The 21,668-nt window shown below is 51.3% G+C and overlaps 3 protein-coding genes across 10 annotated transcripts in view; 1 reads left to right on the top strand and 2 right to left on the bottom strand.

The window, feature by feature from the left end:
* The window catches only part of Cstpp1 (centriolar satellite-associated tubulin polyglutamylase complex regulator 1), a 165,973-nt gene extending 165,110 nt beyond the window's left edge, over nt 1–863 (top strand). For all 3 annotated transcript variants that reach the window (XM_085834651.1, XM_085834653.1, XM_085834654.1), the window contains one exon: nt 659–863. In XM_085834651.1, the coding sequence (XP_085690777.1) occupies nt 659–863 (205 nt within the window). The remainder of the gene's footprint in view (nt 1–658) is intronic.
* On the bottom strand, nt 858–12,896 carry Arfgap2 (ARF GTPase activating protein 2). Of its 2 annotated transcripts, XM_021156885.3 has the most exons (17): nt 12,698–12,896; nt 12,412–12,530; nt 11,803–11,875; nt 10,862–10,993; nt 10,702–10,782; nt 9,871–9,952; nt 9,601–9,657; nt 9,006–9,047; nt 8,610–8,662; nt 8,053–8,189; nt 7,833–7,964; nt 4,118–4,246; nt 3,900–4,034; nt 2,864–2,990; nt 2,617–2,710; nt 2,389–2,507; nt 858–2,028 (listed from the first exon to the last, which is right to left on the bottom strand). In XM_021156885.3, exons 1-17 carry the CDS (start codon nt 12,767–12,769, stop codon nt 2,008–2,010), a joined length of 1,605 nt encoding a protein of 534 aa, XP_021012544.1. In that variant the 5' UTR covers nt 12,770–12,896; the 3' UTR covers nt 858–2,007. The 2 variants fall into 2 exon arrangements, with proteins under 2 accessions (XP_021012544.1, XP_021012543.1); XM_021156884.3 differs by lacking the exon at nt 9,006–9,047 and having other exon boundaries at nt 12,698–12,895.
* A 538-nt stretch (nt 12,897–13,434) lies between these two features.
* On the bottom strand, nt 13,435–21,216 carry Pacsin3 (protein kinase C and casein kinase substrate in neurons 3). 5 transcript variants are annotated; one of them, XM_021155733.3, is made up of 11 exons: nt 21,096–21,216; nt 18,113–18,176; nt 17,779–17,869; nt 17,482–17,638; nt 16,645–16,880; nt 16,385–16,540; nt 15,160–15,335; nt 14,925–15,045; nt 14,681–14,817; nt 14,218–14,339; nt 13,435–13,913 (listed from the first exon to the last, which is right to left on the bottom strand). In XM_021155733.3, exons 3-11 carry the CDS (start codon nt 17,830–17,832, stop codon nt 13,798–13,800), a joined length of 1,275 nt encoding a protein of 424 aa, XP_021011392.1. In that variant the 5' UTR covers nt 17,833–17,869; nt 18,113–18,176; nt 21,096–21,216; the 3' UTR covers nt 13,435–13,797. The 5 variants fall into 5 exon arrangements, with proteins under 5 accessions (XP_021011392.1, XP_021011393.1, XP_021011394.1 ...); XM_021155734.3 differs by having other exon boundaries at nt 18,113–18,172; nt 21,096–21,213; XM_021155735.3 differs by lacking the exon at nt 21,096–21,216 and adding an exon at nt 20,439–20,460 and having other exon boundaries at nt 18,113–18,172.
* Nucleotides 21,217–21,668: the final 452 nt, after the last annotated feature.

The raw sequence follows: 21,668 nt of genomic DNA on the forward strand, positions 1-21,668 counted from the left end.
CACATAATTTTCCTGCATCTTCCCTGCCAATGGTTGCAAGTGGCTTCCAAAAGCCCTGTGGTACCAAGCCTACCTACAGGCATCTGAGTGAGCCCTCAAAGGTTTCTCAAATTCTTGTGTGTACCTGATCCACAGAGAAGCTTGAAACAGTGCCAATCACCAAGCCGGAGTCCTACTATCCTAAGCTGGGGTTGGAAACAAATCATGTATTTCAAACACCCCAGATGATTCTAAGGTACTAGAAAGCACTTGGAACTTGGCTCCCTATACCTGCCTTTCTAACCATTTCCCAGAGTGGCTTATAACTGTATGCTGAGGAGTTCCAAGGACAGAGTGACCCTGTAAGGAAAGGGGTTTATATATGGCATCTCTAACTCTTCTAAAATGTATTTATATATTAAAAAGTCTGAATCTTTAAAATGCTTTTCCAAGCCAGGCATTTTAGTGCATGTCTGCCATTCAGCGCCAGGGCCGAGACAGGAGGATTTCAAGTACAAAGCCAGTCTGGGCTGTGGAGACAGTCTCAAACAAAAGCAAAAACAGAGCTCTGATGACAAACAGGTCCCTGTCTGCCTCCTGTGATGAGGTGCTGAACCACTGAGGTTGCAGACAAACTAAAGGGCCAACTAACACCACCTCTTTCCTCCACGTGCAACAGGGTGGTGAGGTCGAGGCTGTACCGGACCCCGCGGCAGCAAAGGGGCAAGGAGCCAGGGGCCTTTGGCTTTGAAGGAAGAGACAAGCTGGAGGCCCCGGAGAGAGTGCCCTCAGCTTTGGCACCAACGCCCAATATCGGTGGGAGCCCAGAGAGTGAGCGAAGGGTCACACTGGGCAGGGAGGCAGGACGGAGAGGAGGACACTGACCCACAGGGCCCCTTGGGGGCTTTATTTTGACACCACTTTGTTTCAATACAAACAGTGCTGAAAGAAAGTCATGTCCCTCTGGGGAGGGATGAGGGAAGAGTGGTCTGTGTTGTTTGGGAGCCCAACCTGCAATCCACAGGTAGAGGTTGGGCCAGACTGCCAGTGTGGCAGGTGAGATGGCACCAAGGAGGACACAGTGCGTGGCCCAGCTGCCAGTGGGTGGAGCCTGCAGCTGCAGGTCCTCACACTCTCACTGGTTGATGGGGTGCTGTCCAGGACCCCTAAACCAGGATGATGCAGATGATAAACGCTGAGCTCCAGGGCTGCTTTCTCTCAGTCTTAGCTTCCTCAGCTAACAGGTTCACAGCATCCAGGCAGGACACACAGATGAAACTCACCATAGGGCCAAGGAGGACACAAAGAGGACCTCAAGCATAGACAGAGGGCGCTGTGACCCACAGTAATGGTAGATAAAGGCTCTCAAACACCTAGGCAGAAGTCAGTCTCCAAGGGACAGCTGTGAAAATGGAAGAGTGCTCAGGCCTCTGGGCTAATCCCAAATAAAACCTTTGGGTACCACGCAAAAGTTCTAGCTCTTGGTGAGCTACCAGGATCCTTCTCCTAACCCTTCCCTGGAACCCAGAAGAGGCCACTGACAGGAACAGCAGTGACGAGTCCAGAACTTCTCCCTGAGGGCTGATACAGCACAACTCTTGCTAGGCCTCCCCTGTCTCCAGAAGATGGGAGGCCCAAGCCCCCAGACCACCTACAAGGATCATAGAGCCTGCAGAAGCCTTGTGCCTTCCCTCCTTGGGGAAGAATTAGACCCATAAAGCCATCCTGATGGAGCTCCCCCCTCACTCCCAGTGCAGCAGGCCAAGCAGCAGCAGCTTTGGGGCAGGACTGGAGAAGGACACTAGCATGGAGGGAGAGTGTGAGGGAATGAGGACAAGGACTCGATGCACAGGCTGAGGACAAGGGCTGATGCCGACCATTCCCCGCTCCAAGATCCTCCCAAGTCATCCAACTCACACACCACACACACAAAGTCAACAAATCCCCAGATCCACAAGACCGGCATCTCCAGCCTGGGACTCAGGGTTCTTGCTGTCACCACCACAGGCCTGAGCCATGGAGCCTGGATCAGTAGGAACCGTAGCGATCCTGAGTGGGGAGAATAAAAACACAAAGTCAGAGCCTCCCACAGAAGAACGAGGGATGGCTACTGCAGAGGGCTGGGGACCCCCGTGTTGGAAGTTTGTGGTGGAAGCTGGGGTAAAAGCCACCTGGATACTAAGGAAAAGGCAAGTCCTGCCTGGCAGAACATGGGAGGAGGAGAGAGCAGTACAAGGAACAAGCTTAGGCAAATCAGTGCAGACACATTATCACCTTAGGAAGAGGCGATGGAGAGTAACTCCCCTGCCAAAAAACCCAAGCGCTCTCTAAAGAGCTGCCCATGGCTACTCAGCATATTAGATACAGTAGAAGGCAAACTTTTTCCCAGGTCCAGCAGCCCAGCCTCACCTGTAAGGAATTCATCACACCATTGGCCAGCACAGCCATCTTGCCAGCCACAGACTTGACACCCTGCTTAAACTGGGCAATGTCAGCTGTAGGAAGTACATTCCCCAGAGATACAGTTCCTGTAAAATTAAGGGAAGGGGAGGTCAAGAGCTCTGCAAGAAGCCCTTCCCACCAACAGGGCACCCCAGCTGTGCTCATCTGATGCCAGTGACAACACTGAGGCCCTACCTCCTCCATGAGCTCCATCCATGTCTCCAAAAAGGTCTGAAGAGCTGATGGCACTGCTGCCCGAAAGCTGCTGTAACCGAGACCTAGCTTCATACTGTGTTGGAGAAAAGACAAGTCTGGGCAATCTTTGGCCAGTGATAAAAGAACTGATTCATGCCAAATTAGGTTATCCTGATGCTAAAGCCCAAGAACAGAAAGGGAAGCTCAGGCTTCTACCTGCTGCTGCCAAGTAGACAATTTCACTAACCTCAGAATCCACCTCACGACCAAAGAACATGTCGGACGAGATGGCTTTGGCTCCTGCAAACTTCTGCCGTGCTTCACTGGACTCAAGGCCTGAGCTCCGAGTCTCCACTTCCCTCCGACTCGCAGTTCTGTGGGCAAGTGCAGAACACCTCCGTCCCTTCTCATTACCCCCAGAGAAAGGAGTTCAGAGACCAAAAACTGTAGCCACTATGGCTTATCACATCTATTCTGTAACTCTGGGATTCCCCCAGTGAGCACCCTCCAGAAGAAAGCCAAGAGCTCCTCTCCCTTTTCTTCACTGAAGCCAAGGCACAACGAGCCTCAACTACCTCCAGCAGACAGAGTGAGTGAGGGCTTAGGCCCACCATGGTCTCACTAAGACGCAGAAAGAAGGTCATCCTATCATCCCTGCTGCTGTCTTTGTCCTACTCAGAATCTGAAGTGACCACATCTGTTTACCGGACTCACCCCCCCCCCACCTCTCCTGCCATAGCCACTCAGTGCCACAATCACTGTCTCAGAATCTCGCTGATGTGGGTAAGAGGGTTGTGCACTTCACTGATGATGCAGGCTCTAGGCTGGGGTTTTATAACTTTCCTTCCAACAATCCAGTGAAGTTATGACTTATGTCCTATTTTACAAATGGATGGTCTATAGTAACAAAACAATGTTCATAGTAGAATAGAGTAAGATTTTCAAAAAGTAAGGGACCTACCAGGTAGAAAACATGGATTTAATTACTAATACTGCAGTCAATCAAAACTAGAAGCATATAGCCTATGAAAGGGACATCATAACTGAAACGGAAAATCAGGCTCCTCCCACCATAAAACAGATCCCAAGCTAAAAGCTCCCCACCTGTCTAATGAATGGTCACTAGCTGTGTGTGGCTATTTACAATTGCTAAAATTACATCGAAAAACATTAAAATTCAGTTCCTCAGCAGCACCGGCTCAACAGCCATACAGCCAGTGCAGCTGTCAATCATTTCCAGCACTGCATCAAGTTCTGCAGACAGCGCTGCCTGCCCACGATACCTTTCTGAAATAGGCCGGATGCTGGAGATGGTAACTTCAGGTTCCTTCTCTTCTACCCTGTCCATACCCCAGGCTGCATCTGAATCCCAGCGGGAACCAAAAGTTTCTCCCAAGGAAAAGGGGTTGTCCTTGTACCTAGGGAGGTGGCAGAGTAAGCAGCTCAGAGAAACCTGTGAAGGAACAAAACAGCCAAGTCTATGCCTCCGAAACAGCCTTACTTTGGGGGTCCAGATGCAAATGTTCCAACATCATCAAACAAGTCAAGCTGTGAACGGGAGGATTTTGCACTCAGCGGGGTTTCCTGCTCAATCATCTGCATCTCAGACAGCACAGAGTGGGAGATGGAGCTGTGGAGAAAGCACAGCAGGCCAAAGGCTGGCAATGAGCATCATCAGCTGTTCACGAACCAAGAGCAGCAGCCAGGCTGATGGGTCTGTTTGTCCAACCGCCACCCACAATGCAGCTCCTGGCCTGTGCACTGGGCCAGTCCAAGCAGAGGACTGTGCTCTGAACTGTGTGTGTGATGACCTGGGAACAAACTCAGAAATGTTAACATACCAGCTTTGTTCTCTCAAAAGGCTTTTCCTAGACAATGGCTATTGGTTGTCCTCTTAATAATGCACACCAAATGATGAGTGCTCAGTCACCATTCCTCCCTTTTTTGCTTTTGTTTTTTTTTGTTTGTTTGTTTTATATTTATTTATTATATGTAAGTACACTGTAGCTGTCCTCAGACACTCCAGAAGAAAGCATCGATTTCATTACGGATGGTTGTGAGCCACCATGTGGTTGCTAGAATTTGAACTCAGGACCTTTGGAAGAGCAGTCGGCACTCTTAACCACTGAGCCATCTCACCAGCCCCCTTGTTTGTATTTTCTAAGGAGACTGGCTATGTGACCCAGCTCCTCCTCCCTCAGCCTTTCCCGTGTTGGGATTACAGGCATGAGCCACCATGCCCAGCTCCATCCATCTCCACCCTTACTTGGAACCTCATTACACCACAGACTCTATCTTCCCTTCCTGAGATCCTGACAGGTGTGTGCATGAGGACACCAGCTGCATCTCATGGGATCAGTGAGTCCTTAATCATTAGAAAAGAGAAGAGGAAGAAAAGGCCTCTCCTACCTAGCACAGGGTCTGGTCATGACCAAGACCTGACCTGCCAGTGCTCCCTAGAGTGGGCAGCAGCATAGGCAGTGCCTCACTCCTGTCAGGATCCACTGCTGTGGTCACACACTCACCAAGATTCCAAACTGAAAACTCCCAAGGAATGAATATTTTGCAACTGGATTTTAAATAAGGTAGACTAGATTTAAGTAAGAGATTATGCTCGCTGTAAAAAAGACAAAGAAAAAAGGAAAGAAAAGAAAAAAACACAGGGGCTAGAGAGAAGGCTCAGAGGTTAAGAGTACTGCTGGCTTTCCCAGAGGACACACGTTTAATTCCTAGCACCCACATGCAGCTCACAACCATCCTAACTCCAGTCCTTGGTGACCCAGACTCCTCTGACCATGAGTCATCCTTGGCTATGTAGCTGCTTTGAGGCCAGCCTGAGCTACATAAGACTGTCCAAAAAAACAAAACAAAAAAACAAAAAAACCAGCCTGTTTTAAGCCAGGCAAGACTAATGAGACCCTGTCTCAAACTAACAAACAAAAACAAGAAAATCAGAGCTCACTCCCTAGGACATGGCAAGGGAGAAATGACCTCCAAATGTGTGCCATAGGACACATAGGTCCCATATATACATACATAAAAATAAATAAGTAATAAAAATGTAATTTTAAAAGATTTAGTAGGGCTGGTGAGATGGCTCAGTGGGTAAGAGCACCCGACTGCTCTTCCGAAGGTCAGGAGTTCAAATCCCAGCAACCACATGGTGGCTCACAACCATCTGTAACGAGATCTGACTCCCTCTTCTGGAGTGTCTGAAGAGAGCTACAGTGTACTTACATATAATAAATAAATAAATCTTAAAAAAAAAAAGATTTAGTAAATGATTTAGTAAATCTTGGTAAGAGTGCTCAATGGGGTAAAGCAAATAGTTTAACCCATGGGGCCCAGACAGTGAAAGGAAAAGGTTCCCATAAATTCTGACATCCATCATCCATAGCGGTGCACACGCGCACGCAGACACACAGACACAGACACACACAGACACACACACCAGAAAAAATTTAAATGTAATAATTAAAAAAAAAAAAAACCACCTTACATACTAATTTGTTATAAATCAACTAAAACCCCTGATATGGGAGCACATTAGAAACAGAGACAGAGGATCAGAATCTCAGGCCCTCTTCAGCTATGTAGCAATTTGGAAGCTATCTTAGGACACAGGAAACAAATAAGAAACAAACTGCACACACACTTACATCATACGTGAGCACACTCCTGCACTTCACTAATGACAGGAGTGCTTACACTCACAGCATACAGACCGAAAGGGAAGAAGGTAATACCAAGTATATGTTCAGAAAGATTAAATTACAACAATCAGACCTGCTTTGTAGGGTATAATGGTGCACGCCTTTGATCCCGGTACTCAGCAGAGGCAGGCGGATCTGAGTTAAGAGGCCAACATGGTTCACAGAGTGAGTCTAGAACAGCCAGGGCTACACTGAGTTTTAAAAAAAGCAAAAACAAAAACAAGTAAAACTACAAATGAATTTAGAATTAAAAAGTCAATTCATTTGCCAATTGCTAGGTCTGGAGCTTTGAGGAAGCTGCATCCCGATTTCCTCATCTGTACAGAGGTAACAAGGCCTCCTCCCTAGGACTATTATGTCTAAGACATTTCTCATAATGACCCATGCCTCCTAACAAGAGCCATGGCACTGGCTAAGTGCAGCCAGGACCTTGTGAATGGCACCAGTAGATGATGATGATGACGATGATAACAATAGGCTGTTTTGAGACAGCCTCCCAGAACCCAGTCTGACTGTGAATTCCCATGTAGCCAAGATCACTCTCAACTCCTGCTCCTGCTGCTTCCACATCCCAAGTGCCAGGATTACTGGTACACGCCACCATTCCTCAAAGATACATTTTAGCCTAGGCCAGCCTCAAACTTGCTATATAGCCAAGAATGACCTTGAACCTCTGATCTTCCTGCCTCCAGAGTACTAAGATTACAGACTTACACCAACACAATAGTTTTTTATAGTACTAAGGATTGAAGTCAGAGCTTCATGCAAGACAAACACACTACCAACCAAGCTACATCCCCAGGCCCCAGATACTTTATTTTAAAAGATTTTAAAAAAAAAAATCTATTACTATCTTTAATTCCAGCAATTGGAAGGTAGAGGCAAAAGGATTTCTGGGAGTTTGAGGCCAGTCCAGAATATACGCTAAGACCATACTTTAAAAAGAAAAAAAAAGCACTATTACTGAAATCCCTAAATATTAACTCAAAATGCTTGAGAGAGCAGATCTGCTTTTGTTAAGCAAAGCACAGAACACAAACCAGTAGTTCTGGAACAACAGACTCCCAGCTAGGCAGTGATGCCCCACCCCCACAAACACACACACAGAGAGCTCCCCAACCCAGAGGCATTTGAAATGTGGGATACTCTGAGGTATTATTGTATCTGGAAGGACAAATGGCATTTAGTGGACAAAGACTAAGAAAGCAAAAAGCCCCAAGGTTCTCAGGTCTTGGGAAAAAAAACTGCTCAGTCACAAAGCAGCCATATTAATAAGTGCTGTCCTAACCTGAAGTAAAACAGCACCTGATCCTGCTCACTTTAAAACTTAAGCAACTAACACGTGTGGGCCAAGCACTGTCCTAGGAACTTTAAGACAGCAACATTTTCTGTCTTTAGCCTCAGAGGAAGACTAAAAAGGACCCCTGACTGACTGGGTAGAGCCTGTTCTGGCTCCCAGAAAAACAATGGCATTTTTCTAACACACCAGGGCCCAAGCCTCACCTTCGGGACACCAAGCCCATGCCCAGCCTTTCAGCCTGCTCTCGCTTCTTCCCTTCAAGATTCTGGAGCTTTTTCTCCTCCTTCTTGCGATCAATCTGGAGCTCCTGGTAGGCCAGACGCATGGAGGCAACCCTGGAGGGAACAAACACTCAGAGGCTGCCATCCACGCCACCTGCCACCAACCCCCACACAAGCCAAGGGCACCACAGCCATCACGCACATGGACTCTTCTGCCTGCTTCTTGGCATCAGCTGCCTGCTGCTCTCGGAGCTTCTCTGCCACCTGGGCCTGCCGCTCAATCTCAGTAAAGCTCTGGTTGCTCACCTTCTGAGCTCCCAGGCCTTTCTTGGCACCCAGCTGAAGAGAAAACCATGTGATGTGGAATCTGGCCAGCCAGTTTCCTCAGCTCCCTCCCCACTGTGGCCACTGTGGTCACACCCACAATGAAGGGCGTCTCCTCCTCAGTATCCAGTGAGCATTCTAAGACAACGGTGGTTCTGCTGGAGCTGGTGATGAGCTTGGCACCGCCGCCACACAGGTCTCAGGAATGAGGACAGCAGTTAATGCTGACTGGGGCCTGCTGTGTGCCAAGCTCTCTAAGTACTAGATGTGCTTGGTCTTGCTCACTGCCCAGGAGACCCCAAAGACAAGTGCCTTTAAATCACTTTCACAGACAAGGTTCAAGTAAGTCTAGTACCTTTGTCAGTACATGGGAAGAACTGAAGGAGCCCAACTGCAGCTCACAACCACCCTATGATATTGCCTCATCCCACCTACCCCTTTCTTAGCGGCTGCTGGCTTCTTCTTGCCAATAATGGAGCTTTTCAGTTCTGTGAGGAAGAAGGTGAACATGAGCTAGGACAGAGGACGGTCAGAGACTGTGGCTCAGTTCACACCAAGCAGCTTCCCAACAAGAGCATGTCAAAAGAAATCCTTCAAACGGAAAGTCAGACCTGCCCTACCAGCTCCAGCCAAGACTGTTCAAGCCAAAGACGGACAAGGTTAGGGAGCTCGCTGATGCCCAAAAGTCACAGTAAGAGCCTACACCCGAGGCACCAAAGACAAAGTACCCAACCAAAGCGACAGTTGTTAGGCAGGGGAGCTGCCCGACAGCCTCAGCTGCTAGAGCAGGGAACTGGCAGGCAGGGGACAGGTTTCCCAAGCCCTGGTTACCTCTGGTACAAGAGGGCCCTTTAGCTGACAGATACATGGACTCTGGAGGAAAAACAGACGTGTGGCTAACAAGGGCCCACCCCAGAAGCTTCATAAAGCTCCCAAACCCAGAAGCCTATGCAGAGCCTGCTTCAAAGTCTGCCGTCTCACAGAATCAACTGGATAGCCACTGGCTTCCTGCCCCAACCCCCAAGAGTCAACAGAACAAACCAAGGTCAGCAAAGGAATTGTTTACCATAACCAAGTCTGAAGGCCAAAAGTAGTGGGAAAGGCTGAACTTTGAAAGGACAGCATTACCTCTAGCCAGGAGCAGCTCAAAGCTAGCCCCACACCTCATGTACAAAACGGGCCAGTCCTACCTGACACCAGTCCCATTCCAGCCTCCCATTCTTTGGCTAAATCTATCCCCACACTCAAAATGGCAGCCATCTGGGCTTGTCAGCTCAAAGGCTCTGAGGTCAGTATGACAGTGCCCACCCAAGAGGATCAGTTGCTCAGTGTCCTATGGTTGGGTCACGTGAGTGGGCAGCAGAAATCTGGAACAAATACTTGAGGCCCACTTCCTCCCAGCCCCCCACACCGCCAGCTGTCATACCCAGAGAGGCTTGGGGTGAGGTTCCGAGCAGATCAGTGTTAGGGCCTTGTTCAGGTTCTGTGAATGCAATTGACAGGAGTTACATTAAGGAGGTGGTAAGACAGGAGTCACTGGCTTTCCTCAGCTCACCATCAAAAGATATATGCCCACCCCTTCCTCCAAGGACTAAAGAGAAACCTTCTCTGAGCTCCTATGTCCCTGGCCAGGTGTTTCTGTACCCTAGTCCTTTTCCAGGCCCAGGCACTTGGTTGAGATCTGGGCAGAACTCACGTGCCAGGCTACTGCTCTCTGAAGGTAGGGCTGGTTGCTGGGTCCCTGAAGGATCAGTGGCTGCTGTATCCCAAGCAGGGGCCTAAAAAGGAAGCCAGATCACAGAGGCCTCAGTGAGCCCTCCTAAAAACCCACAGCTACCTGTGGATAGGAGGCACTGCCCCCTGCAATAAGACAAGATTGGAGATTAGCAATTATACTCACCAGTTACCATGGAAGACAAATGTAGGAAAACAGCCTCTTCAATTCACAGCTAAGCCCATCCCCCTAACTGATAGCACTAACAACTCTTACATATTGACCATGCACCAGGCACAAATCCAAGGTGCTCACAGATAAAACAGGTTCAGTGGAAGTAACTATGTTCAGGCCCTAGGAAGTAACTATGTCTCCATTTTAGAAACTGAGTTTTCCCCCAGGTTAAGTGATTTATCCACATCACAGAAATACTTGCAGAGAGGCTGGGATGTGATCCAAGGCTCTAACTTCAATACCCATTGCCAACAGAGGGGAGAGCTTTTTTACAGGTGGGTCACAGGAGGGCCAATCCTCATTGTCTCCAATTTCTGTTCCTTTTTGGAAAATCTAGAAGTTGTTTAGGGTCCCTGAGACTTCTTGAGCTTTCAAACTATTCTCTACTCCAGGATCCATTTCTAAGGAGGATTCCACTCCACTCCCATAAGAAGCGGGTAGTAATTACCAATTCTGAACTACAAACACTCTCTGAAACATTGTACCTAAACACAAGAATTTATGTCATGATCACAAAAGGGTATATACAGCCTTGGTAAGTAAAGCATTTATCAGAGGAAATATCCCTGTGGTACTCACCTGAGTATGTTCTGTGAAGAAATCAGAGTCTTTCTTCTCTGGAGAGTGACTAGGAGCACTGTTCATACTGTCTATCCAAAGCTGGAAGGGAGGAGACACTGAAACTCAGGGCTGTTACTATCTCTTATCCCAGCACCCTAGCCCAGGAACCAGCACTCACATCAGTACCATGCCTAGTCAGAGCTGCACTCCCTAACTGCCGGATCTTCTCTCGGTACATCTGGGCAGCTCGGCTCGTATATTTGGTGTTAGCATCATTGGCCATACATCCGTGTTGGCGGAAAAAAGCAGTCTGGAGAGCAAAGAGAAGGAGTAATATGTATGTGCAAATACTCTCACCAAAGAAAACTGTATTCACACTATAGGAGACACTTTACTAAACAATTGGGCTATTATTTATACAGGATGACACACTACTGACATCAGCAGATTTTCAAAGAGGTAAACGTCTTCCGAGATTTCTTTTCAAAACAAGACAGAACAACAAAACCCTTTATTTGTATTTATTCTATGTGCACCCCAGCATGTGTGCAGAGGTCAGAGGCCAAGTCCATGGAGTTGGTTTTCTCCTTCCACCTTATGTGGGTTCCCTCAACTGAATGAACCCAGGATACCAGCCTCCCTCAATAAACACCTTCACTCACTAATTGACCTCCTCCAAAATTCCTCAAAAAAACCCAAAAACCACCATGCCAGCCCCTCCCTGTGAGAGCAGGGGACAAAGTCTAGGGGACTGAAGAATGTATGTACTTCTCAGTTCAGCTATCCTCCCTCCAGGAGCCCACAAAACCCCAATGACTATGGAGACACTGCTACTGCCCGAGAGCACCTGTCTAGTTCAGTTTGTATTTCCTTTTTTTTTTAATTAGATATTTTCTTCATTTACATTTCAAATGCTATCCCAAATGTCCCCCAAGCCCTCCCCCCACCAGTTTGTATTTCATTAAGCCTCTTTGAAAGAAGCTGTTTAAATTTTTCTGAATTTAGAAAAGTGTGTGGCAAACTCTTGGAACAGAAAAACCAAACTCACTTTGAGAAATCAAGGAAAAGTTAAATACCCAGGCAGAAGGATGGGGGTGGAAGAAGGTAAAGGAACGTTACCGCGTTGGCATTCCCGCCGACCTGCATACACCTCAGCTGCAACCAGCTCCAGTTCGAATCCAATTCTGTGGACCTGTGTACAAGGGCTGAGTGTCACCTTCCCTATCAAGACTAAACCTGTCATTCGGCCTCAGGCTTCTGTGGGTGTCCAGGAACCATCAGTCACTGTCCCATTTCCTCCTCTCTCCCCTGTATTTGAAATCATTGCGCTTCATCTAATCCAAAGGGTACTAATTATTTCTGAAAAGGAGATCCGAAAGGAGGTCGACTTCTGAGAAATGCAGGCACGGGTTTGGCTCTTCTTAAAGTTTGGTCAAAGTCGCACTGGAGACCTACTGGGCCAATCTTTCTGCAATAACAAGGTCAATGCCTCTAACTTCTCCCCCAAACTGATGCTGAGTCCCATGTTAACCGTGAAGAGAGAAGCCTACAGAGGCGGAATCCCCCCGCCGCCCTCCGCCCGCAAGCCCCCGCTGTAGGCTGCCAGAACTCCCGCCAAGAGGAATCCAAACACCAAATTCAGAAAGGTCCGAGTCCAGGCGCCCTCTCCCCGTCGCTGACCACGCACACAGCCCCCGTGGAGGCACAGCACCCTCACACAGAACCTACCTGATAAAGCTGAGATGGACACCCAAGGAGCGATGCACTCCAGAGCAGTCAATACACAAAAATACACCGTAAGTGATGCTGGCCCAACTAGGACTCTTGGCGCCACAATCGAAACAGGCCTAAGTGGAAAATGCGACAAGCGAACGGTTAGGGCCCAGAGTCGAGGCCCGGCGCTAGAAACCACAAGAAAGCCTCCAACCTCCGTCCTCGCCCTCCCTCAGACCCCAGGGGACAGGAGACGTCTTCTCCGCCAGCGTCAGGACCCGTGCCCCGCCCGCTCAAGCACCTTGTTGGTGGGAATTGCGCGAAGCCTCTTAAAAATAGTCTGGATTTCGGTCTTGCTCGGGCTCGCCGCCATTTTCTCTCCTTCCCAGACACAACCGCGACCGACAGGTCCCGGCGCGGGCCAATCCTCGGCGGCGAAGGCAGGCTCACCGCGCCGGTCACGACAGGGCCCCGACCCGCCTACGAGTGGAGTGATTCGACCAGATCTGGGCCAATGAACGTCGGGCGGGGCTGAAACATGACGTCAGCAGCCGGGAGCTCCACCACGGGACTGAGAGAGAACGCCGCGCTGCGCCTGGCCAATCCGCAGCCCGAGCGGGCGACGGCTCGTGGACTGGCCCAAACTTCCTCGAGAGTTCCTGCTGGACCCGGGTACCCTATGTACCGCTCGACCACTGGCTGTAGGCGGCAGGCAGAGAGCCATGGCAACAGACTCTGTGATGAGTTACTGACGGACGAGTAATGATTAACAATCTCCCAAGTGCTCCTAGCCCCATCCAGAAGTCATTGGCAGGGCTCCAGCTCAGCTCACAATCCAGCAACTGGCCTAGAGCAGAGGCCGGCACACAACAACCTTGATCACCAAGTCCCGTCCAGTCCAGATTGCAGTCCTGAAATTCCGGGGCAGATACCAGGAGGCAACTGCCTGCCCTATCCCAGTTCCATAACACATGGCACGCCCACAGACCGACCCCCTGCCTCCCACCAGCAAGAGTAGGCTATCAAAAGACGCTCACAACACTTGATGGGGTTTTTATTCTTGATCAAATTTAATGCACACTACAAGTCACAAAAGAGGGTGCTGCCAGCCTCAAACTACATTCTCCCCAACCTCACCCCAGGAACTCCTAAACAGTTTAGGAGCTGGATCCTCCCACTCTGGGATGACCCGAGGAGGCTCGGGCACCTCTCGACCCTCCGTCACTCCAACCTCCAACTCTAGACACAGACCCCTGCCCTTCATGGGCCCAGAGACTTCCTCCTGTGGGAACAGAGGGACAGCAGCAGCACATGGTTCAGGGCCTTCAGGTCCAGCAGTCCAGGAAGGGTTAAGCTCTGGCCCAGGTCAGGAGAGACGCCATGGTAGGGCTGTCAGGGCACTCAGGCGCCCACACATTCTACGTAATTGGCAGGGTACAGACCAATGCGGCCACTCTGCAGCTGGCCCTGGCACCAGCCCTGCTCATCCTCCTCGCTCATCTTCAGCAACTCTTCCCCTGAAGAAAGGCAAAACAGTCATTGCCCAAAGCACTGGCTTTACTGGTCTCAAAACTAGGTCATGGACTGGGGGATGGAATAGCACAAGGGCCGACAAACTGGAGGATACCCAATTCAGACTAGGATAGGACACAGCCAGGAAAATCCACCCAACCTTAGACCCCAGGGAGGCAACTGTCAGGCTGCAGCTGGACCCTGAGCAGCCCGTGAGGATGGAGTCTCTGGCTTTCTTCTTCTACAGCCCTGCTCTAGCAGGTAGGACGGGGGCTGAAGTGGGAAGGACCATGAAAGGGCCCAGCATACCTGCTCGGAAGCTCAGCTCATCAGCCTCCTGGCCAGCATAGTCATAAAGTGCTCGTACCCTCACCCCAGTGGCAACTTTCCGGGGACTCTCCTCATCTGACCAGTCCTCGTCCTGCCCGATACTAGAGAGGGGAACACAAGGGGCACAACTCAGGGCACAAGACCCACTGTATCCAGTACTCAAGACAAAGGGCTTGGCTGCTTGGCGGCGGGCAGGGAGGAGCCAAGTGAACAGCCCTCCTGCTGCCACTCACTACTGTGGATACAGGTCTATCTTTGTGCACAGGACTGTTATACAGCCAAACTGCGAGGGACACCAGACCATGGAGCAAATCTAAACCTCGGTGAAATTAACTCTCCCAAGATGGCCGTCGGGCACTGATGTGATGGGAAAGCAGGAAGAAGTGGTAACAAGCAAGCTATAGAGCCCGGTCTTGGTTTTGATCAGGATCCCGGCTCTCACCCCGGGGACGATGGGGACTGGGGTGGGGGTGCGGTGCCATCTCTTGTCGGTACAATGCTGGTCAGAGTAACCTCATCTGGGCTCCGGCCACCCTTCTCCTTGCGGCTGATGGCTCTCTGTGTGTCTAAGGACCATTCCTGTGGAGAGATTTTGGCCCACCTTCACTGACTTCATAGCAAACCTTGTCATCCTTTTGAAACCCACACTGAGCCCAACACAGTGCCACCCAGCCTCTAAGACCTGCCTCAAACTGTGGCCAGTTCATGGCCATGCCAGGCCCGTGTGTGCTCCGCCACCAGCGCAGATCCTCTTCATCACTGGCAGCCTCAATGCCCTGCTGCAGGTCTCGATGGAGTTCATGGAACCTATGAGGCACCCAGTCAGACAGGGAAGGCCAGAGCCCCTAGAATGTCAAGTTATACAGCCCCACCAGAACCCAAAGGAGGTCAGGGGAGCCTCTCTCCAGCGCGCCGCCATACTTGTCACTACTGGAGAGGTCGAGGTGTTGATGCAAGGTGAGCAAGACATCCTTGAAGAAGAGAAGCCGCTGGCGCTCAGCAGCCTGGCAGCTCTCAAAGGCCTGCTCCATGTCCTCCATGTAGCGTGGGGTGTAGCGATTTAGCTCGGCCAGGGTCTGCTCATACTGGGTTTTCATCTGGGTGAGAGAGAAGGGAGGCAGTGAGGACAGACTGCCTTCCACTCATGCCCGCACCAGCATTCTCTGAGCATAGCCACAGGCTAGACCTGAAGCAGTCAGACCTGGAACTCACTTCCTACCCTCAGGAACTGACAGAAGCAGCCTAATAAGGGAAGTGATACACAAACAAACACCTAGAAGAATCTGGATGGAGTGCAAGACAGGGTCATTCTAGATGATAAGGTGAGTTAAATCCAAGTAGGCTCCCTGGAGGAGGTGTTATAGAAATGCCACCCCTCAGAGAGGATGAAATGCTAGAGAGAAGAACACTCCGGGCAGGCGACAGAGTATGCAATATGAGAACTGATTCCAGGTAACTAAGTCCCCAACTTCCTGAAACCTAGCCATTTCTCTCTTGGGTAAAAAAATATAAAAAAAAAAAGTGAAAAATGCCATTCTTCAAAATCCCATTGCTTTCCTGGGTAAAACATTGTATTTCCTCATGTCTCTCTCTCTCTCTCTCTCTCTCTCTCTCTCTCTCTCTCTCTCTGTGTGTGTGTGTGTGTGTGTGTGTGTGTGTGTGTGTGTGGTGGAGGCAGAATGTCAACACGGAGTGCCTTCCTCAGTTGCTCACAGCCCTTAGACAAACTGGCTATCCAGGTCCAGGGATCCGCCTGTCCTGTCCATTCCCAACACACACCCGTTCTGACAACTCCCCTTTACTCCAGCTGCCTTGCCTAGCTTTTACCTTCACAACCAGCACTTCACCAACCAAGCTATCTCCTCAGCTCCAACTTCCTCCTGTTTGTTTGTTTGTTTGTTTGTTGAGACAGGGTCTCATTACAGTAGCCTTTGTTGGTCTGAAACACCATGTAGACAGGGCTAGTAGCCTCTATGTAATCCAGGCTGGCCTTGAACCTATAGAAATCCACCTGTCTCTGCTTCCTGAGTGCCGATATTAAAAGTGTGCAACCCGACACCCAGCCCAAATTCCAGTGGCGTGGAGTAGAGCAGGAAGAAGTTAGGGTCTGAAAAGGCATCCAGGAAGCTCTGCCAGGGGACCGTACCTTCTCTGCCTCCTTGGTGCAGCGGCCCACCCGCTCCTGTAATTTTCGAAGCTGCTCCTGGGACATGGAGCTGTCTGCCTTCGCGTGGCTCTCCCGGGTCTGGGCTGTCTTCTCATCCTTGCGGGCTGTGTGGTAGCTCTTCTTAGAAGCCTCGACCTAACGACCATGAGAACAATTCGGAATCCTAGCCGCCACAACCTGGTCCTGCGTAGACCTGGAAGGTGCTTGCCTCCTCTGGGAAGCACTGCTCTGGGCCTCACCTCCTTCAGCCTCTTTAGCCAGGGCTTCTGAGCCTTTCGAAAACCATCCTCTGCAGCCCGGCTTTCCCGAAAGCCCCCCAGCACTGGCCGGTGGAAAGCCCCTCGCTGCCAGGTCCGCACTCGCTCGCTGTCTGGACCGTGCAACTTCTCCCTCACCTCCAAGTGCAGCTCGCTCAGCCTCTCAGCCGCAGTGAAGAAGGCATGCCAGGCCTTCTCCAGGGTGCCGTACTGTGGGCCTGCAGAGGGATGAGCTTGGGCCAGGCGGGGTTGCTAACTTAAACACAACCTTCCCCTCCCCGCATACTGCTGAGTGCCAGACAGGGGCATGGTAGGAGCTGAGGTGTGACAGCTGAACAGCAGCAGTGTCAAGTCCTGTGTTAGAATTCCCTACTCTGCCCTGACATGAGCGATCTCATTAATCTTTGACTTCACTACTACCACGGGGACACTGCCATTGCTAACTTGGATTGGGCAAAAATAAACAACAACAAAGCAAAACAAACAACAAAAAAAACCTAAACCTAGAGAAGTCAGGTTAACTTGTCCAAAGCGGAGTAAAACCATGTCTGCTGCACGAGCTCTGTAATGCCCGGGATCTTTCTACTCAGACCTACACTCCACATTTAGCTTTTCCTAGCTGTGACTTCAGGCAAGTCCCTTCTCTGACCTTCATTTCCGTTCTAGAAAACAGGTGAAGTAGGAAGATAGCTCCCTCTTGCCCTGCATGCTTGAGGTCTTAAATTCTATCCCCAGGCCCCACAAAACCTCAGGAAGCTGCCCTGAGGGTCCCACCCTCATAACCTCTGAGGCCTTTGGTAGGCCTGCATACTGGCTCACCCTTCTCGACAGCACCCCTCCATTTGCGGGCCCAGTCAGCCAGCTGCTGGGCGTAGGCCTTCTCAATGCGGGCACGTTCTTGGAAGCAGCTAACCAGATCCCCACACAGCCTGTGCCCATCCTCAACCCTCTGCACCGTCCGTCTGTAGTTGCCAGCCTGGAGCACAGAAGAGAGATGGCTTTATGAGCCCTCTTTCCAGCTGGGGCTGATAGCTAGGCTACTCCTGGACAGGTGGCTGAGCCCATCAAGAAAGGGACAGTTTACTGCCACTCCGGACCCAGTCCCCAGCCGCTTACCTCCCAGAAACTGCCCCCTAGGACCTCCCCTCCGGCGTCCTCCTCTGGAGCCATGGTATCCCTGCAGCACGGAATGGTGGCAGATGTGGTGCTGTGGAGGGCAGGTGATTAAACAGAAAAGTGAGACCTGCCATTTGGGGACTAGGAAGAGGCCTTCTAGTAGTCCAAAGCTTTGTTCTTTTGCCATCCCCACTACCCAAAGAATGACCGGAGGAATGGCCGAGCAGCAGAAGGCTAGAAGTCCCCAGGAGGAGCCAAGAGAAAGGCAAAGATGGCAGCTCCCAAGTTCCCTTCTCCCCGTGGATCTACCCATCTCAGTCCATCCTCTACATACCTGGGGTCTCCAGATCACTTCCAGGACCCGTGTCCAAGTCTCCAAGCTGCCACTATGAGCCTGTCTTGATGTTAACAAGAGCACAGAAGGGAGTAAAGATTGGGAGCTTCCAGTGTCCAGGGCGGTGCCCAGTACCCCCGATATAGCAACTGCTGTCAGAAGTGCCAGATTCCAGGCTGAGAATGCCAGACTGGTCACACAATCCAGCAAGGGATTAGGTGACAGACAGGGGTGGGTGGTGGGCAGAAAGCCCCACACTCCTACTTTAGATGAGAAGAGAACTCTTGCCTAGCTAGGCCCCTTGGATGACAAGGCAACCCCATGAACAAACCAGTCCAAGTGAGGAGGTGCCCTGTCACAGCCCCAGCAAGTGTCCATGCTGAGCAGACTGGAAAGAGAGCCAGAAGGCCTGGCCCTATCATGACCAGGAAGTTTTTGGACAACTGTGCCTTACTGTCCTAAGGGAGCCTCAGCTCACTCTAAAGTGGAAATTCCCCCACCTGGTCAGCATCCATGCTACGGCTGATGTAAAACTCAAAACTGGCAATGAAACACTTGAAAGACCCGTCATTCGTAAGGGGACACTTGCTTGCCCCCTGCCACCACCACACAATATCCAGGAGTGTCTCAAAGGGTCCTAAGGTAACAATTCCATTCTGCCTTCAAAAAGTCCAGGGTAATTTTACCCCCAAAGTCAATCAGTCTCTCTCTCTCTCTCTCTCTCTCTCTCTCTCTCTCTCTCTCTTGCCATCCCACCCCCACTAGAGGACACAGTGACTTGCAGCCTCCTGCCTCCAGGCAAGGTCTTAGCTCTCCCCAGTCCATAGAAGGAAATTACTTTCTTCCCTGAGATAGCCCAAGGCCGTTGGGACAGTTAGGTCAAGGGGACAGAGTATGAGATTGCAGCAACCAAAGCAGGACTCTGACACAGTGCTCTCTAAACTGGGAAACCTCTACTCACTCTCAAAACTCCAAATTTCACTCTGTCTTCCTCAGGGCTCCCTATAGCCCCTGTGTTCTCAGTCCCACTATATATTCCATAGGTTTGGACTGGATCTGGCCAAAGTCACTGACAGACTTCTGCAGTTTTGATTCACATTACCCCCCCCCCCCCCGCACTAGAATCAGTAACAACTAAATTAGAAAACAAAGAACTGGAGGTTTAGCTCAGAGATAGGACACACTTGAGCCCAGAGGTTAGGTCCATCATCAGCACCAAAAAGGAAAGAAGAATGGCCCATCTGAAGATCAGAAAAGATGCTAGCTACAGCAGCCCTGAGAAAAGCCCGGTCTAAGCTGACTTCCTACTTCTGCTGGCAGAAGGTAGACTGGCCTCTCCCTGGGACCTCATATTAGCCTATAGTCAACGAAGATTCCTAGACACAGAGCAAACTGCCCCCCAAGTTCCACTAGCTCTCCACCTTGTTTCCTCTTGAGTCAGCCCCACTTATCCAGAATGGCTTGCCAGCCAGATTGGGGGGATGGGGAGCAGTAATTATAAATCCAGGACCTGGGGGCCCTGCCTACTCCAGTCTCCTGCTCCCGGCTCCCAGGAGAGCTGCCCCCAACCCGTTCCTTCTCCCTGGCCCCAGAACAGAGCAGGCTGTGTGTGCAGTGCTGGCACAGCTCCCTCAGGCCTCACAGAGCAAACACTAGCTGGAGCCCCAGGCACAGGCAGGCCCGGCACCCCGGCTTCATCGAGCTCTTGGGGTGGACCTGGCATCTTGGGCCCTGTTGAGGAGGATTGGCATCTTGTGCCTCCTGACATTAGCAGAGACCCACATCTGAGTGAACACATCCTACCACAGCAAGAGCTCAGAGAGCAAGAACACAAGGTAGTTAAAATCTTTCCAGTCCAGCCTCTCCACCTAGCCTGTCAGAGAAGGCTTCTGGGACACTGGCAGGGTCTCTTCCCAACCGCTAGTGCTGAACTGGGAGTTCTGGGCTTCAGGACAGAGCCCACTCTCCCCACCTGAGCTCCAAAGGCTTCGGCCTCGTTCCTTTCTTACACATAAGCCAGCCCCCACCCTTTTCCAGTAGCTGGGGACACAGGCCTGGAAGAGAGCAAAGCTACCCTGCCCAGCCCAGTCCTGTGTCCTGAGTCACAGGCTGCGCCCAAGGGCTTCCCCAGCAGCCTCTCCCAGTCAGCCTGTAGACTTGGATTTAGAGGTGCAGGAGGGTCTGGTTGCTAATTCAGAGAGGGGCGCTTAAAATCAAGAGACTGGCACAGTCTTTTGGAAGGATGGGGGAGGGGGTGGCTCAAAGAAAGGGGGAGGAGGCAGAGCCAGGGAGGGGCATAACAAAGGGGCACTTTTGGAAACCCGACCTGCCGGCTGAGGTGCCTGCTCGCTGATGACGCACTCCTAACCTCGAGCCTCCACACCAAATCACAGAACTCAGGGGCTGCCGGTCTTTGGCCTCCACCCTTATAGACAGCGCCACCCGACAAACCACCTCCGGATCCCAGAAGGCCCGGTGTTGAACAACTCCAAGCCGGTGGAGCCAGCCACAGGATAGGCATTGCCAGGCCTAGACATGGAGGCTCTAGGACTTCTTGGACAAACTTGTTGAACTTGGTCTCGGTGGGGAGGTGGGGCCAGCTGGTTACTGCAGCGGGGAAGGGGCGCTGCCTACTAGGGTTAGCCATACAGATAGTGGCGCGAAGGGGCGGGGGGCGGGCTTTTTACAGAGGCCCCTTCTAGGACTTCAGAACGGGCGCAAGGAGAGCAGATGGGGACCCTCTAGGCGCCCTAAGAGATGATTTGCTCCTCCAGCTGGACGCCCTATTTCCCCTGGCTGGCCTGAAGAAACGCCTAATTAGCGTAGGAGATGAGATGGCCTTGCGCTCAGTGGCAGCCAATGGCCGGGGTCTCCCGCGCGGGAGTCCGTCCCATTGCCAACTTCAGGAGTCGAAGGACCAAAGAGCAAGCTAGAGCCACCGTGCCGCCGCCGTGCCCCCCAGTTCCCCCTCCAAAGCACTCACCGTGTCCTCTCAGGGGCCCTCGGTGGGTTAGGGGGATCTGGCCACGCTCAGTTCGGAGTCTTACCACTCCCGGGTCCGGGCCACCGCCTCCTGGAGCGCTTCAGGCCCTCCCCCGGGAAGCCCGGCCCCCCGGGCCCGCCCTCTCCGCGGAGCCACCGCCCAACCCCACCGACAGCATCCCCGCAGCGGGGACTGCAGGCATCCCTGCGCCAGGTGGCTCGGGATGCGAGCCATAGGATCTGCTCCCCGGGTGCAGAGAGAGCTGGAGCCAATAGTCTAAGGGGGCGTAGCGAGGCTATCAGAGAGCTGTGAGCTTTGTCGCTCTCCAACCTTTACAGAGCTTGGGAGGCCGGTGGGAATGAGCGGGGAACTTGCACACTAATCATTAGGGTGGAATTCGGGGACAAAACTGAGGGGACATTCTTTGCTGAGAGCACCTAGAAGGTTAGAGGTTAGCTACAGGGAGACAGATTCATAACCACCCACTCCTTGTAAACGTGAATGAGGGTTAGAGATACCTTCAGTGGTTATCTGCCCAAGATCTCTAGTCCGGCAGAAGCAAGACTAGAAAAG

This window comes from Mus caroli, unplaced genomic scaffold (genome assembly GCF_978045245.1).
Source record: "Mus caroli unplaced genomic scaffold, Mus_caroli_1 scaffold_2, whole genome shotgun sequence".
Taxonomy (NCBI): Eukaryota; Metazoa; Chordata; class Mammalia; order Rodentia; family Muridae; genus Mus; species Mus caroli.